This window comes from Channa argus, chromosome 9 (genome assembly GCF_033026475.1).
Source record: "Channa argus isolate prfri chromosome 9, Channa argus male v1.0, whole genome shotgun sequence".
NCBI classification, from domain to species: domain Eukaryota; kingdom Metazoa; phylum Chordata; class Actinopteri; order Anabantiformes; family Channidae; genus Channa; species Channa argus.
Window position 1 is genome coordinate 13528703 of NC_090205.1, and position 16572 is coordinate 13545274.

The 16572-nt window shown below is 36.9% G+C and overlaps 1 protein-coding gene across 3 annotated transcripts; it reads right to left on the bottom strand.

Annotated features, from left to right (window-relative positions):
• Positions 1–10: 10 nt before the first annotated feature.
• On the bottom strand, positions 11–16490 carry mospd2 (motile sperm domain containing 2). 3 transcript variants are annotated; one of them, XM_067516919.1, is made up of 15 exons: positions 16299–16490; positions 16144–16201; positions 15538–15693; positions 14750–14836; positions 12606–12760; positions 11080–11140; positions 10932–10970; positions 10692–10816; positions 10256–10429; positions 6196–6314; positions 2664–2748; positions 2288–2384; positions 1148–1268; positions 901–1003; positions 11–565 (listed from the first exon to the last, which is right to left on the bottom strand). In XM_067516919.1, the coding sequence occupies exons 1-15, from the start codon at positions 16326–16328 to the stop codon at positions 413–415; spliced, it is 1563 nt and encodes a 520-aa protein (XP_067373020.1). In that variant the 5' UTR covers positions 16329–16490; the 3' UTR covers positions 11–412. The 3 variants fall into 3 exon arrangements, with proteins under 3 accessions (XP_067373020.1, XP_067373021.1, XP_067373022.1); XM_067516920.1 differs by having other exon boundaries at positions 875–1003; XM_067516921.1 differs by having other exon boundaries at positions 15538–15706.
• Between the last annotated feature and the right edge of the window lie 82 nt (positions 16491–16572).

Below are 16572 nucleotides of genomic sequence, written 5' to 3' on the forward strand. Positions count from 1 at the left end.
CACTAAAATGTTAAATCAGGTACAGTGACAAAGTGTTTATTTTAAATTCTGTATATTTACATATTATAAAAATTGTACATTATTAGAAAAAAAAGAAAAAGAAAATAATTTTTCCTACATAATGAGACTTTTCCGTAATTTCTCCTAAAAATATATTAATGATTTCATGACATTGTTAAAAAGCTTCTGTGATGTCAAGTGCCGGAAAAGTACAGCCCCTTCATATATTAACTCCACAACAACTCACATGCCCCTAAAGTCAGCACTGCTCCTCTTCATGAGAGCAACCTGTGGGGAGAGCACGGAAGGGGAGTCTGCTAGACCACCATCCTTCAGGTGGTCAACTGCAGCCCCTATGGAGCTGTCAGTGACTGTGGTCGACAGAAACAGGAAAAAAAGATGCTGTGGCAGGTCAAGATGGCCGCTGAGATGTCCCCAGCAGATAGAGACACAGTAGGTTAAGCACCAAGAGGATTAGCACCAACCCGATGAGAACTTTCTGAACCCACAGACAAGTATGCATCTTCTGCTCCAGCCGGGAGTTGGAGGCCATGAGGCGCATGAGCTAGAGGAATTAAAACTGGATCACTAACCTGTAACGCCCTTGTAGTATAAGGCACCAAATACTTACAGCACAAAACTGTAATAACATTTTTACAGTAAATTATGTTGGGTACAGAATAAAGAAACAAGACAACAAGGTTTTTACTGATGAGCTTCAGAGGTGCAGTAAAGCTGTTATTTAACACTGAATAGTGGGTAACCTTTCACGTTTTAAAACAGACGTTTATTGACTTTTTGATCAAAACTACATAAACGAACAAATATATTGTGACTGAAAGAATAAATTGTAGAATATTGAATGAAATGTAACCTGGTTTCTGCTCCACCAGAACTCACCACTGTGTTTAATTCCTGGTGCCCGCTGCTCACTGTATCTAGAGGGCTGTTCTGGAGAGGACTTGCTGGTGATTTAACGCTCTCCAGAACATGACAGCGTAATCTGTGTGAAAGTCAGAATATGAGCTGGGCCATCACGGTGACACGTCTACAATTCCACTATCGCATCTGCTATAGATGCTATATCAAAGTTTGAGAGTGCACACAAAGTTCTTCACATATATAGTGATAGATTTAACACGTGTACCTGTGTTCCATTATTTTGTTTTTTGGTACATCTTTCCAAAACTGTGGAAGTTCTTGTGATCCAACATTATCCATCTCAGCAGCCATAATCAAAAATCTGTCCTGTGGTGAGACTTGACAACCTGCACAAAACATTGCAGAGCAAAATTAAACCAAAAGCAAGCCAATACAATTAGGACAGTGTATTTGCTTTTTGTGGGTCTTAAATCCTCGATGAACATCCCCATCTCTCTAAGGAAACTATCTTATGAAACACAACAGAATGATCAGATGTTTTGGTAAGTAGGAAAGACATTTTTGTTTAGAAACAAAACACTATAACAGCTAGTACTCAACAAAGATTCTGAGCTACAGCTAACAAGTCCGTGCTCGAAGGTCACAAAGTGTTTTTACTTGCTCAGTGCTGTCAATTGTCTCTGTACTCTGATGGTCTGTTTTGGGAGATGTATCTTTTATCACTCTTAAAATATGTATGTCAGGAAAAGCAAAGTGGCTGCAGGATTTTTCAAGAGGTGACAGACTGGACCACTTGATCGATCTGATTATTCAGCATTTGGCACAGATTTTACGCCGGATGCCCTTCCTAACGCAACCTCCCCAATTTCTATTGGGGTGGGACTGGCACTGCACAGCCCAGGGACCCTTCGACATGTGGTTGGGAAGAGCAGCGCAGCCACTCTACCAACTGGGCCACTGTTTAGTTGCTAAATTCAAGTGCAACATGAGGCATGGTGGTATTTTGTGTTTGTATTTTGTAATTTTCCTTTGAGTAGGTGAATGGAAAGGGAGTTTAAAAAAAAAAAAAAAAAACTTCAAATGGTTTTTCACAAAGATGACAATGTCTGCATGTGTCTGGGAAGAGACTAGAACACTTGAACCAGGTTGTGAAAACAGTCATTGTCCCCTCCCGTGGGGACGGAAGTGTCAGAAATATAGTATGCAGCCACCATGGCAGTGTGAGGGTAATACGTTTTGTACATACTTGCATAGTGCAGAGAGAAAAGCAGAGTTGCAGAGGAGAGGAGTTGACTGATTTCGAGTCTCACACTACCCCGGTGAAATTTTCACATTGTAGCTTTGTGGTCCACAGATTATGTGGTAACTGTTAATGGAGTACAGTGCCAAAGCAAAACTGCAGTACCTCCATGTAAGGACACCACTATGTCTACTAAAGATCCTGGTTCACAGCAGCTGCTACTGGGCTTCACTCTGTACTTCTCTGGTGCAGTGGTCCGCACCTGTAGAGACACCACATGTGTCTATAATATTTCTAATTACAGAGAAAATCCACAACACAGTTAACTAAAGTACATAGTCAAGTACATTTTGTTTAAACAACTGACTTGTAAAATCTACATTTTCTTTCTATCAAATAACAAAACAATTGTATTCCATAGCCTTTATTATTAGTATATTCATTAAGCAGTGTTTAACAGTTATTCCGTCAACTAATTCAGTGGTTAGAAATTAAACACAGGTTTGCTTACACTTTTGCTTGTAAGTGCCCTAACACTCACCTTAAAGGCCACTTGATTTTTGGTCACATTGTTCAGGATAATGAGGCTTTTTTCTCCAGAACCGAAGCTGAGCTCCTCTGCGGGGCTAGACAGAGAGAAACAGATCACAGTGTAACAGGAGTTACATTAGAAAACTCCCTGGGTAGAAACCAGATGTGTCGATGTGTGCACTCCATTACAAATACAACTGCTAAGAACCGACGCAAGATCAAATGTACATACATGGTGGTTAATTATTTCTAAATCTCACATCTAAATAGATATTTGCCAGCTAGTATGATTATCCTGGGATGTTTCCTGCTATATATGATTAACTATTAACTTTGGCAAGTCTTTCTTAAAGCAAGAAGAGGAAACAAACTGTATTTTTACACAGTCATATTAAGTCATCTTCTTTCAGGAAAAATAATTTATTATAACATAAGGTTTTATTATAAGCAGACAAAATAGATCTTTCTTCAGATAAATATCAGAAATGCTCCTTTTCTACCAGCCTGTTCATGTTTGCTTGACTGATCGCAGCAGGTAACCTAAGCCTTGGCAAGAGAATGAGAAAAAAAGAAAATAATGTTTTGTTAGTTTAAAAGCCGTGAGCAGACACCGTGTTGGCAGCAGTAGAGAGTTAGCACTGAGGAAGCACAGCATTAAACTGACCCATCTGATACTTGTACATGTGTTTACATGCTCTTAAACATGCTGCAGCTGACATAACAGGACACTTTTCCCTGGCTTGTATTTCGGCTCTCTCATTCAACAAGTGAAGGTGTAGGACGAGCCATGCATTCTTGTTTGTAAGTTACTGTAGATGGGGAAACTTAGCCGACGTTAGCTGAAAAGCTAACGACGGTCGTCTGTGGCTTCTGTGTCATCTTCTGGTTTTAAGTGTTTAGTACCATCTACCAATGATACAATGCTGAAATTTTATACTAAAATGGTTTTAAATTAAATGATCGGAATAGTTTTATAGAACCCAGACATAAAACTTGATGCAAAAAATTAATAAAGTAAAAGAAAATGGCAGTTGCTTTAATGAAGCAAAAAATATATAAAATTTCAATCACAGAATGAGGCACCTCTCTTCAATGCCTGCTGCTGTGCACTTTCTAAATAAGTTGGACACAACTGCATTTTGCTATAATTAGAACAAGATTTGATTAAGTCAGCTTGAGTGAACACTTGGTGCACCGAGGACTTAAACTTTGGCAAGAAAAAAATAAAACAAAAAGAATATGCAAATGGATTATAATATCTCCCTCGTAAGTATAACGCTTCTCATTGATGTAGTTTGGCAATGTTTCACAGACTAGAACTGGTAAGAACTAAGAAATATTTTATTTTCAGGTCCTTGTGTCTTTTTTTCCTCTTCCTTCATTAAAACAGCTGCAGAATCTGGCATTCGCTTGAGCTCACTTGAGGCTTCAAGCTCTGGAAACCTTTGGAAAACACAAGATAAAAGCCCCCTATGCAATTCTAAAGCCCCCAGCCTTAAAATAAGACTGAGAAACATAATGCATCTAAGCCTCATTTAAATGTTTCACTTAAGTGCATGGCCTAGAGCTGTCAATATCCTTACATTAAATTGTTCGCTTTTTTAAAATGTAAAGTTATGTTCACATCTGTACTATACAGTAAATTACTTATTTTATTATTAAGTAATATATAATAATATTTTGTAGTAGTAGTATTTATTAGTTTATTATTCATGTATCTTATAATGGAAAGAGTAATTATGTTTAAACAATGTTGAATTTTAACAGTTGTAAATACCACTGCCTCCACTTAAAGTTTAAAAAAGCAATAACTATTTTAAATTGGTTACATAATAGCAGTAGAAATGAGGGCATTGCAAGCACAGACATTTTTTAAATGTTTTTATTATTTTGATGGCTCCATTTGTTGGTGTTTTGTAAAAAGGTTGTAAAGAGGTTGTAATAACAATTAAAATTGGAATATCTCATAGCAAAAAACGAATATTTGATTTTCACAAAAACAGGATGCACTTCAAGCCTGTTGTATATATTTGAGCAAACTATGCCAAATAAAGTGTAAGTGTGCTACACTGCTAAGTATTTACTAATGACCCAAACCAGAACATTGTGTGATTGCTGTACTCTCTTGCAATATCTAGCTTTTGAAGTCCCCATCTCCTTTGCAATACCACAAAATCTCAATTTAAACATATTATATGTGTGTTGGTAGAAGCAAGATGCAATGGTTGCTCCTTTCTTAGAGGTTAATTGATTGTTGTCCAGTGTTTATCAGTAATTACTGTGGCACCATTAATAATTAACACCAACAACTCATTGGTACTCAATAAACAATTGATTGGTAGCATCTCTAATTCCAGCCCATGTTTGTGACCAGATCAATTAAACTACAAAGGTACAAACACATCAATGACGACTTTAGGCTTTGAGTGAGTTTGTGGAGAGACCATTTTAGTAAATGCATACAAGGCAAATAAAATTTGTCTTTTGTAGATATGGCTCCTCAATATACATATACTCAGTCACTTTATTATGTGCACCTCTCTGACCTTTACAAAAGCTTACAGGAGGTCAGATTTTCTTTCATAGTTAGTTATACCTAACATGTTTGTGTGTAAATCCACCCCTAGCTGGATACAGCTGCAGGCAAATAAGATGAAAAAGCTGCCCATTAACTATAAACCAGATTAACAATGCATGCAGCTATGTTAAGCTCACATTAACAATGCTAACATGCTGATGTAAGCAGATGTAATGTTTGCCATTTGCTTTAGTCTGTGAGCAGCGCATTAGTTAGTTTAGTGTGTTAGTACAGAAGAGACTGATGGAAATGTCATTAGATGTGCAAGTATTTGGTCATAAATTAAATTGCTAGACTCATTTAAATGCAGACCTAAAGATGGATTTAGTTGAAAAGTTTGTTTCATTTATAAAGAAAATGTATAGGTCATCCCAAGCTTATCATCAATGCATAAGAAATTTTATGTTACACTAGCTAATAATTGTTGAGACATTTTACTCAATAGCACTCAAAGTTCAAACTCAAGTTGCAGCTTCTAGCCTTGAAAAAGAAAGGGGTTTTGTCTTTTGTATGCACATTAAAAAGGGGTTTTGTCTTTTGTATGCAGATTAATATTTGCTTGCTTTCAAAAAAAAATATGTAAAGTTTTGAAAAAAAATCAAACTGCCAGCAACACTTGCAGATTGCCAAACAATTTCATTGTTATCAGACCAACGGCTTTTGGCCTGTAGCCTTCATCAAAGTTGTTTGACAATCGCAAGTGTTGCTGACGGTTTGATTTTTTTCCCAGTTTTTGTCCCCACACCTGTGCACCTTGACAGCAGGTGGAGTTGTGCCAGAGATTCTTCTTTTGTAAAGCAACATTTTGACATTACAGCCCAGGAAAACTATAGGTTTTTGTTGTTTTTTTTAATTCAAGCATAAAGGCAACCTTTTCCATTGTAACTGTAATGAGGCAATGATCAGCTATGAGTCAAAGTACAGTTATGCATGTGACAACAAGATGGGGGGAAAGAGAACTCACCTAACATCTAGTAGAGTGCCCTTGAAGGTGGTCTGTGGCTTCCTGGCTCCTTTGGTCCTGGCGTTTGTGTCTCCTTTGTCATTGTCCTCAGCCCTCAAACTGTCTTCCAGAAAATTCACCTGACAACAACAACAACAACAACAAAAAAAGAAGCACCGATTTATAAAAGTGACTCATTATACCGATTATTTTTTTTATTTGTTTAACCAGGTGAGTTAATTGAGAACCAGTTCTCATTTACAATAACGACCCAATGACCCAAGAAACAGCATGAAGGATAGACACCAGTGATTTAAAACAAAAGACTTACAGGAAAAAACAAAACATATAAATAAATTTGAAACTAATTCAAACATTCATAATCATAGTGCATTATATATATGCAGTGATGTTCATTAAACAGTATCTAGTTAAAAGCTGATAAAATATGATAATAAAACTAAAACAATATGATCTGCTCTGCTTCCTTTTCTGAAAATAAAATGCCTGACCCATGTCCTTCATGTGACGATAGCCACCAGTTAATGAAGGCCTCCACAGCTACTATTTCTAAATGCCTATTGGGAAATATGTCAAAGCGTTACAACATCAAAATAAGAGTCTTCATTTTTTTTTTTTAAACTAAGAAGGGGCCATGATGACTCCCGACCCATGTTCCTAGTAGTCTCCAGAGGGACCACAGAACAACAAACAGCACGTCCATTTGAAAATTGGGAACCAAAATAACCCAGAAACACATGACTCTTAAAAAACAAAGAACACTAAACAAAAGTAGTTCAACCAGGACAAAGGTCATTATATAACTCATGGACACTTTCATATCAGCAAATCATCCATAAACTTTCGCCCAAATCATGCCGGCAGACACAAGATCACATAACAGCTGACAAGACAGAACAGAAACTGAAGGCGTTTGCAAAAGCGTTGGGGATTATGGATAAGCAGGTGATTTGTAGATGCTTTCACAGTGTTGGGGAGCCACATATTGTGTAAAACATATGGGAAGAGGATCACACTAAGGAAGAAATGGACGAAAGGGGCAAAGGTGAACAGACTCCTCATGTGATGGGAACATTTGTAACGGAGAGAGAAAATGTGTCATTTGCTGTGATACACTACTAAACACGTCATCTTAATACTAGACTGCCACAATGAAAACATCAAGAGATTACAGGCTGTTGATGAAATGTCTTCATTTATTTTTCATAAGAAAAGAGATTATAACAATTAGGTAAAGATGTGAGTAGAGAACATGTTCAAATTAAAAAAAAAAATCAACTCTGAAATACTGCATTACAAGGTTTTAGTGTTAATACAAAATTTTGTTAGTCTTTAGATTAACAAAGTAAAAAATAAATGTAGTTTACTTTATGTAAATTCTTTAAAAAATAAATCACTATTATAATCATGTACAGAGATAAAAAATAGACCATATTATACTGTAAGGCTTCAAAATTCAGATTTACCATGATTTCATCACATTGAGAAGATATGAAATGCAAAGATAAAGATACTGTTGAAGATGTTTACACTATTCTAAAATAATTATTATGAAATGTAATCATGAATGTCTATTGATTGTACAGTACAAAAAGTGCCAAAAACCAAATTGGCTGGATTATTAGCACCTTACAGGGACACCGATCTGAAAGAAGGACAGTGCTAGAGAACAAGGCACAGGTAGTGGGTATTAAAAAGTTGCCTCACAGGCATTCATAGTTGGTTAAACGTTTGGTTTACTGTAATATAACATAACTATCTTAGTATCTTATATCTTTTAAAAAAGTTATAAGACACAAATAATGTTGAATTGTTCCTGATACCTGCTCCATCTCTGCAACACAAACTATGAAATGAGTGTTCATGTGGTTCAGTGTTTACAGCATATTGTGCAAAAAAGTAGGCTAACGTTCATTTAGCCTAAATACCTTAAAAAGTCTGAAATGTTGTGGATTTTAAGTGCAAAACAATGGGTTAAATTGAAATAGGAAGTTCAGGACAGGTCAGGGATGAACATGCCCATGGTGGTGATGACATTTGTCGACTGCGAGGGAGGTGCACTCAAAATCACTTTAATCACATGAGTACACCTGCCTTTCCAGCCTGTAGAAATCTTCTGGACTGAGAGCTCCTTGTGCTGTTGTGATCCTACACTGCCTTATCACATCCAGCCCTTGTTTCAAAACAGAGAGAAAGGCAATTAGCTTCCTGAAGCCATCGCGTTTTCAGCGCAGTGCCGCCTGGATCCCAGAAGAATTCAGGTGAGGTGGTGGAGGAGTTCCTCTTGTTTATTCAGAAAAGATGGGTCAGAAGCTAAGAGCTTGGCACATGTGCAGGTACAGGTAGTTTTATCTACTATGTAGCAACAAAGCCTTGACGAATGTCCTTCTAGCTACATTAGCAAGTTCATGAAGCTTTCAGGCCTAAAATAGTGTATGTAACCTTCAGCCAGTGGCAGTATTAAAACTCACAGAAATTACCCAGAAAAAGCAACAGTGCTACTCTGAGGCAGAGCATTTATGCAACTTTTTTCACACTAACCTGAAATATTCCATCTTTCCTACAGACGTTTTAAAGATTTTTAACATGCACTGACACCACAGAGGACTAACAAGCATTACAGTTCTCAGCACAGCTCTTTGGGTTTGGTGTCTGAAGGTGAAATACTATAGTTTACAGTATGGACCTTTTCTTTTAGGTTATGGCAGAATGTATACCCCACTCACCAAATACACACCAGGAATAGTGCAAAATCATATTTAAAAGTGAGAACATTAACAAACAAAAAAAATACGCCTGTAGATTATTGCTGAGTCTAACAATAGAATGACTGTATATCTCTCTTTTGAAAATCTAACAATCTGTGCATGACCAATATGGCATTTATTAACAATGGCAGCACTGTTTGTTAGGGCTTAGGAGGCTCATGAGAGTAGCTTTGGATGATGCAGCATTGTTAGGTCTCACTATACACAATCTGTATCTGCTAAACCCAATAGTTCCTATCAACTGCAGCACAGTTACTTTTTGATCTAAAGCTTCTTTCAAAATGTTACATTATGACAATAAAATACCTCTAAATAACAGCTGCAACAATAAAATGAGCTAACACTGCAAAAAGACTAAATAGAATGGTAGAAAACAAGATCATCAAAAGTCTAGCACCAGTCTTCAAGGCATTTTCTAACACCAGGAAAATCCTACATAAGATGACCTCTTAATACTAACTATCAATTCCCATGCTGGCTTTCTCTGCATGCTGCTAGTTGAAAAAGAAGCTAAACAGATTATCAAGTAAATGCTGGTTCACCGTGTAAGCAGCGAGTAGAATCTGTGGCATAAGCTGGAAATCTGGCGACACCATAGTGGGAGAAAGCAGACAGTGCTTGCAGACACATTTAAGCTAAAGCCTGTGGTTCCTCTCAGCATACAATATCTGCTACACAGGAAACAGCTTTAGACACAGCAGACATGACAACCTCCGTAGACCATACAAGTAGCAGAGAGGATGAGAGAACAAGTGTAATGCATGGGCTTTGTTGGATGGATTTAATTGCAGCCAGACATTAGGAGTCACCTTCACAGAGACAATGAGAACGAGCTTAATGTCTACCAAATCAGGGCACTACTTGCTACTTAATTCACAGTTGTCTCCACAGAGTGGCCTGATTACATGCCGTAATCTCTGGCTCAACTTAAAGAAAGTGATAGGAAGAAGAAACAAGAGCAACATCTGAGCACAGAATCAGAATTAATCATGGCTCGTTCACTCTACGCTGATAACACAGACACTGGTCCTGCTAACTCTGTTACGTTTAACATGAGCAATATTTAAAATCACATTCGTGTACCAGTTTAATATAAACATAAAAGATGTCATCATCCATCATTAAATGGCCAAAGGTCATTATAGACCAACCGGGGGGGAAGAATTACACAACTCACAAAATGCAGTCCTGCCTTAAAGTTCAGCCAAGTTTAACACTGTACAATTTTGTTTTTAGCACATATAATTTCTGAACATAACAATAACCATATATACGTGTAAAAGAAAACGTACCTTTTTGGGCTTTATTACAACCTCAGAGCTGAAGCTGGTCTCAAGGGCATCTTTGCCCTCCATTTCTCCCTCTTTGCTTTCCGTATCATCCTCACTAACTATAGGTCCATTGTCAGAGATGGGCGTTTGGAAGTCGTCATCAGGAAGAGGTGGGTAGCTATACTTGAAGGAGTCCTGGAATAATGTAATGTAATATAATTCTTAAAGTAAATGTTTCTTAAAGTGGTTTACTTTCAAAATGTGTATAATTGATCAAAACTCACTTGAAATACTTTTTGCAAAACACAATTATTGTAATATGATTTCACCTAAAGAGGATAATGCTGAATTCTTGGCTAGTTCTAGTAACTACTGCATCTTCCATAACACTTTGAGAGAGAACTGATGCACAATGTCTGACTATTTAAGAATATTTGAATAAGACAAAAGAACATACCGTTCCACCCAAATGAGGTGGCAGGTATTCGGGACCTATGAATGTCTGGACTTCAGATTTGGATGCAAACTTTAGTTTGCTGATTGCCTCAGGGCCTAACCATGATTTCACAATCTTCCATGCAGCTAAAATGAAAAGACATGTTGTTGCTTAAATGTTCAGAATAAGTTTTTTTTTTTTTTATATTATCAAAAACGTACCTAATAAAAAACTACTATGAGAAGGCAAGCTCAGCCTCACCATTCATGATCCAAGGCATTTCCACGATGATCATTTTGGCTGAAAGAGTAAATAAAGATTACAAGTAACATTTTGCTATTAATGAGCAAATGCAATATAGTTCTATCTGATTAAATATATACTATTCTTTTATACTTTGTTTACTTACATAAAAACTTTGGATAATATACTTTGAAGCAATTAATAACATACTTCACAAAGTCCATGTCCTGAAACACAAAGTGGAATAAAACAAAGGTTTAAAATGCTAAACCACTCAGACCAGTTGAAATATGTTGTATGAACAGGAAGAATGTTTGTTCACTCTAAACCTACATAAAAAGACTTGATAAAAACATGAGATAACATAGCAACACTAGAGTAAGCAAACGATTCAAAACCCAAATTTATTGAGAGAGCTAAATACAGTGCTGTCACTTAGCACGAAAGGATAAAACTACAGCCCAATATCCAACTGAAGACAAGGCTGACTGTTACTATTCAAATTTTTTTAAATCCACTGAGGTTTTATATTTGTAAAACCTTCCCACAGCCTAAAAAAATATGTTTTATGTCTATAACATCATCACAACATGAAGTCCAGAGCTTGAAAAGGAGCACTTGGATTATGCCAGAGGGCAAAAAACTAATGTGCATGTGCAGTGGGCCACACAATGCAGAAGGAAAGTTGAAAGCAAAACCCAATGCCAGAAAATTATTTTGGCTCATGCTGCAGGCGAGCAATTTTTCTTCAAATTACTGGATACCATCTATAAGTCATTGGTTCAGTTCTCCATAATATATCCATGGCTTAACATTCTGAAGTCAATAAAAAGACCACCAAATGTAATATTTGCAAGAGTGTACTACGGGCGACAAACAAGTGCATTGTATTCAACATAGTGCAAACATAGAGCTAACGTACTGCCAGTGTTACATCCTATTCTGTGACCTGTTGATTACTGCATTTTCCTGTAGTGTCATTTATTTATGTTATTAACATAAATAAACATGTAATATTAGGGTATATTAGGGAATATAAGGGAACTCGCAGTTATTTTTGTTTGTGAAACACCACTGTAACCCAACCACTGTACTCCCACTGTGTTGTGAACTATTTGCAAAACACACAAGAACTGGCAGTTATTTGCTATTTTTTGTCAGCATTCGATTACACTACCTTGACCAAAGAGAAAAAAAAAACAAAACAATAAAAAACAAATAAAATAAAATTAATTAAAGAGTAAACATCTAGGTGATACTTTTTGCCACCTTGCAATTCTTTTTGTGGTGAATATGATCAATCTTTTATGTTGCTTACAATCATCACCCAAACAACAATTTCAATGACTGACATTGACTGGACTTTATAATTAGCTTGAAACCTCATTGCTATGCAAGAGCCACACTCGGAAATCTCTGCCTGGGTTGCATGACCTTTTTGCATTATTTGTGTTGGTTTATTTATACTTTTTTGAGCCAGTTCTTCAGTAGAGAGCCTAGCCAGTAAAATACACTCACAGACAGAAAGCTCCACCATCTGACACAGTGAGTCTATGGATTAGACAGAGGACTCAAATTGACCAGCAGGATTTAAAGGTTACTTTAATCTCCAAAGTGTAAAACAGTTGAAGAGCACCAGTCTGCAGCTCAAACATGAAGAAATAGTTTTTTTCTGAAACATCAGGGACTTACTATATTGCTGAGGCCAGAATCAGTCATGTCAAACAAAACAGTAAGTGGCATCCCAGGTTCTTTCTTTGCATACCGCTCCAGCCAGAAGGCGATATACTTCTTCTTATCCACGGTTGTTTTTGCATCCTTGACATGTAGCTTTACATTGAACCAGACTAAACAAACACAAAGTTATTTATTATCTAAAGAAAAACACACAAAAACAAAAAACACATTTATTGGACACAAGTAGAAAATTTCACTAGAATCAGTTTTGAGTTATTTTTAATTTGAGTTTAACGGTGTGATGAATACGTATAATTGGTTTATTTTTCTATTTCTCTTAAGGATTGTATCACTTAATTATGATGAATAGACTTTTAAACAGGAGGCCTCAGATTTAATATAATACTAATAAAATACTATAGTATAAATACATGAAATACTATAATACTAATCAAATCAGCTGAGTCTTTCAGAACTAAAAATCTGGTGAGAATCAACACTCTGTGAAAGACTCCATGAGTAAATAGTTCATATTATTTAGTCCAAATCTAAAATTTGTTTTATTTTATTTATTTAATTATTGATGCTGCATTCTCTACACTAAAGTATAAAGGGATAATTTAGCTTGTTATCTGCGCACAGTACAAAAGTACACACCAGGGGTCTACACCAGGGATCACCAACATGGTGCCCGCCCACAGGAACCAGGTCGCCCCCAAATACCACATGAGTAGCCCGCGGGGCTGTTCTAAAAATAGCTCACCATAGTGCCACTTACCAATGAGCTGCATCTATTTTTTTTGTTGTTATTCTTTTTAAAAAAAATCATATTTAATAGTTATTGTGAGAAATCATTAACATGATCCATGTCTTCACATAGATGAATATCATTAATGTAATTAATTATTAATAATTTAAATATAATTAAAGGTAAATTGAGCAAATTTGTTATTTCAAAAGGTGTGTATCAAACTGGTAGCCCTTCGCATTAATCGGTAACCAAGAAGTAACTCTCAGTCTCAAAAAGGTTGGTGACCCCTATTCTACACTCTGCAATGTCTCTGAACTGCCTGACTGCTGTCTCTCAATGCACCATGCTTTCAAATCTCAGCCGACCTGCAGCTTTCGACAGATGATCCAGTTACAGTCCAGTTATATCAAGGAGAGGAAATTTTGACTACATAAACCCAAGTTTAAGATAGGAAAAATATTCAATCAGTGTTTAGATTAGCTTGCCAATTTGCATCTGTCACATACCATTCAGCTCAATGTCTATTATACACTGTGTTTGTGCTGCAGAGGTTATTTGTAAAGCATGGAGAAGAATACAACATTTTTGTTTTGTAACGCTAAGTAATAAGCTATAATTTATTTTGATAAATGTCACAGTGACCACATTTACATGGACTTAAGTAACTAGGTTACACTCGACTTCCTCTGGAAAGCTGATTTCTTAAGTGTCATGTATCCTGGAAAGCTGGTTTCCGAAATCAGGGTAGGGGATTAGGGAACCTGGTTCCCTAGGTGGATTTCTTTTGGAGAACGCAGATTACTTTGCCATGTATATGCCTAACCAGGTTTCTAATAGTCTTTCTCCAACTGTGCATGTGCGTTACCAAAGACTGCAGACAGTAAGCTGCACGCAGGGGAGTGAAAGAATTAATGAAAGCAGAGATTGTTAAGGGGGCAATGCCGCCTCATTTTAAAAACAAAGTCTGCTTAAGGGCTAACAGAAAATTTAACTAACACAAAGTGTGTGGTAGAAGTCTAAATAAGTCAGTTTTACCATTGATTTTTAACACACAGACTGTTGTGGATCAGCTGAATGTGTCTGTCTTTTCTCTCCCCCTGTGCTGTCACGCATATGTGACACGAGCGTGTGCGCACGCACGCGCGCACACACACAAGCAGAAAAAGAGAGAAAAGTCAGAAAGCAGAGTTTTCCATCATTATACAGTTAAAGAACATGTCCGAGGTGGAGAAGAAATCAGGTTACACTTGAGCTGCATGTATACGTGGATACTGGGCACTTGTGTGTACGTGACACAAATAAAACTGAACTGACCATATCTATCAATCAATAAATACATAAATAAATAGGTTGTGTGATAGTAAAGTCTAAGTCATCTGTAATTAAAAAAAAAAAAGAAAGTACATACAGAGCTTGTTGCCTTCTTTATCATAGCCATGGAGGTAGACAGCACCAGTCTCAAACATCCATTTGGGAATTGTGCTCTCGGTGAGATCTAAAACATACAGGCAGACAAGCATTGCACAGTTAACTGGTGTTTCTCCTTATTTAAAACATAACTATACATATTCAAAAATTGTTTAAGATTTTTCTAGGCTATTTGAAAACTTTTCAGCCACACAACAACACACTTAACTTTTCAAAATGTAAACTAAACTTATACAGCACTACTTCCTGATTTCTTAGAGGAAGTCTCTCACTCAGCAAAAGGGCTTAGCAAAAATGTAAGTGCTAAGGAACCACATTTCTAGCAACCTTCTGAATATACAGAAAATAGCAAAGCTATTAGTTTCTTTCAGTTGAAGGAAAAAAGCACTAACAACTCCATGACTAAATCCAATTTTCTAAAAACAACAGTTTGGCAAACTGAATTAGTGGGAATAAAGACACACAAACAGCTAATCTGAGAAATTCCTCAGAAAACAGAAACAGTAGGGATTGTTCTCAGGCATAGCCTATGCATGGAGATATGGGTATTTAACACACAATGAAGCTCTGTCTAGTTTCACCCCAGTGCAGTGCAAAAACAACCACTGATCTGTGCCAAATACTGGAAAATCATCTAAATATGGCAACAGTTTTACATTTAGGTAGGGCTCGACATTAAACCTCAATTCTTTACTTAAGGCTGCCTACCCTGTTTTTGAATGATGTGAAATGATGCATGTTGTGTTACAGTTCAGCACAGCATCTTACCATTCACACCATATTCCTTTCTCCACTGAAGACTTTCATCAATCATTTTCAAGGTATCGTCGACGACATAAAGTCTCCATGTCAGATAGCTTTCCACCAGAGAATCCTCTTTTTCAAGCTTTTCCAAATCTCTGGAGTCATATTTTTCTGTTGACTCTGAAACATAACGCTAAGGCTGGGTCACATGACAATCAGGTACAGGTCAAATACAAAGTTTCAATTTCAATCACACTTATATTGCTATTTAAATATACGGCTACGACCATAACGTTATGCTCGTATAGGGCGTCACATAGAAAAAAAAGACTAGCTACATGCTATAATGTTATAGCATTAACCCAAGCTTAAATTCTTTTTAAGCAACAGTAACATTTAAGGTAACAAAGCTAGCGTTAATGATCGCTACTTGGCTGGCGCTTATCTGGGCTCTGGGCATTTAGGTCATGCTATCAACATCATGTTAGGTAATAATTAATGCACAGTTAGCCTGCAGTATTGGAATTTGTGTAAATGATAATGACAACAAGAGAAACATAAAAAAACAAATGCTGGTTTAGGAGCAAGTTAATGTCAGCTTGTCCACAATCACCGTGTTAGTTAAGTTACCTTGGAGGAACTCATTCTTGAATCTTTGTCTCGTCTGCTCAATTTTCTTTTCGAGGTCCTGTCAAAACAGAGTTCTATCAATTTAGACATGTCTCTGTTATAAACAGAGTAAGAAAGCTTTAAAAACAACATGTTGTAGCTCTCGTTATCGGTACCTGCACCGCTTCGTGTTGAACTTCAGCCATATTCAGCTATCTAGCGGCTCTTTTGTAGTTCTAACTAGTTCCTCCTTGAGCTAGCCAGCTAGCTAAGCTAGGCTAAGCAACATTGAGATGAATCAGTGCTAAGTGTGCAGCTGACGTCCCGTCATTGCCGTTTTGGCTCCAGCCATGGCCACACCTCCCCACCGTATTGTGTGTTTGAGCCGATAGAGCAGAGGGGCTGCTGTTTTGTATTCAAGGTCACAAAACACAGGGTAAAGGTTTTGTA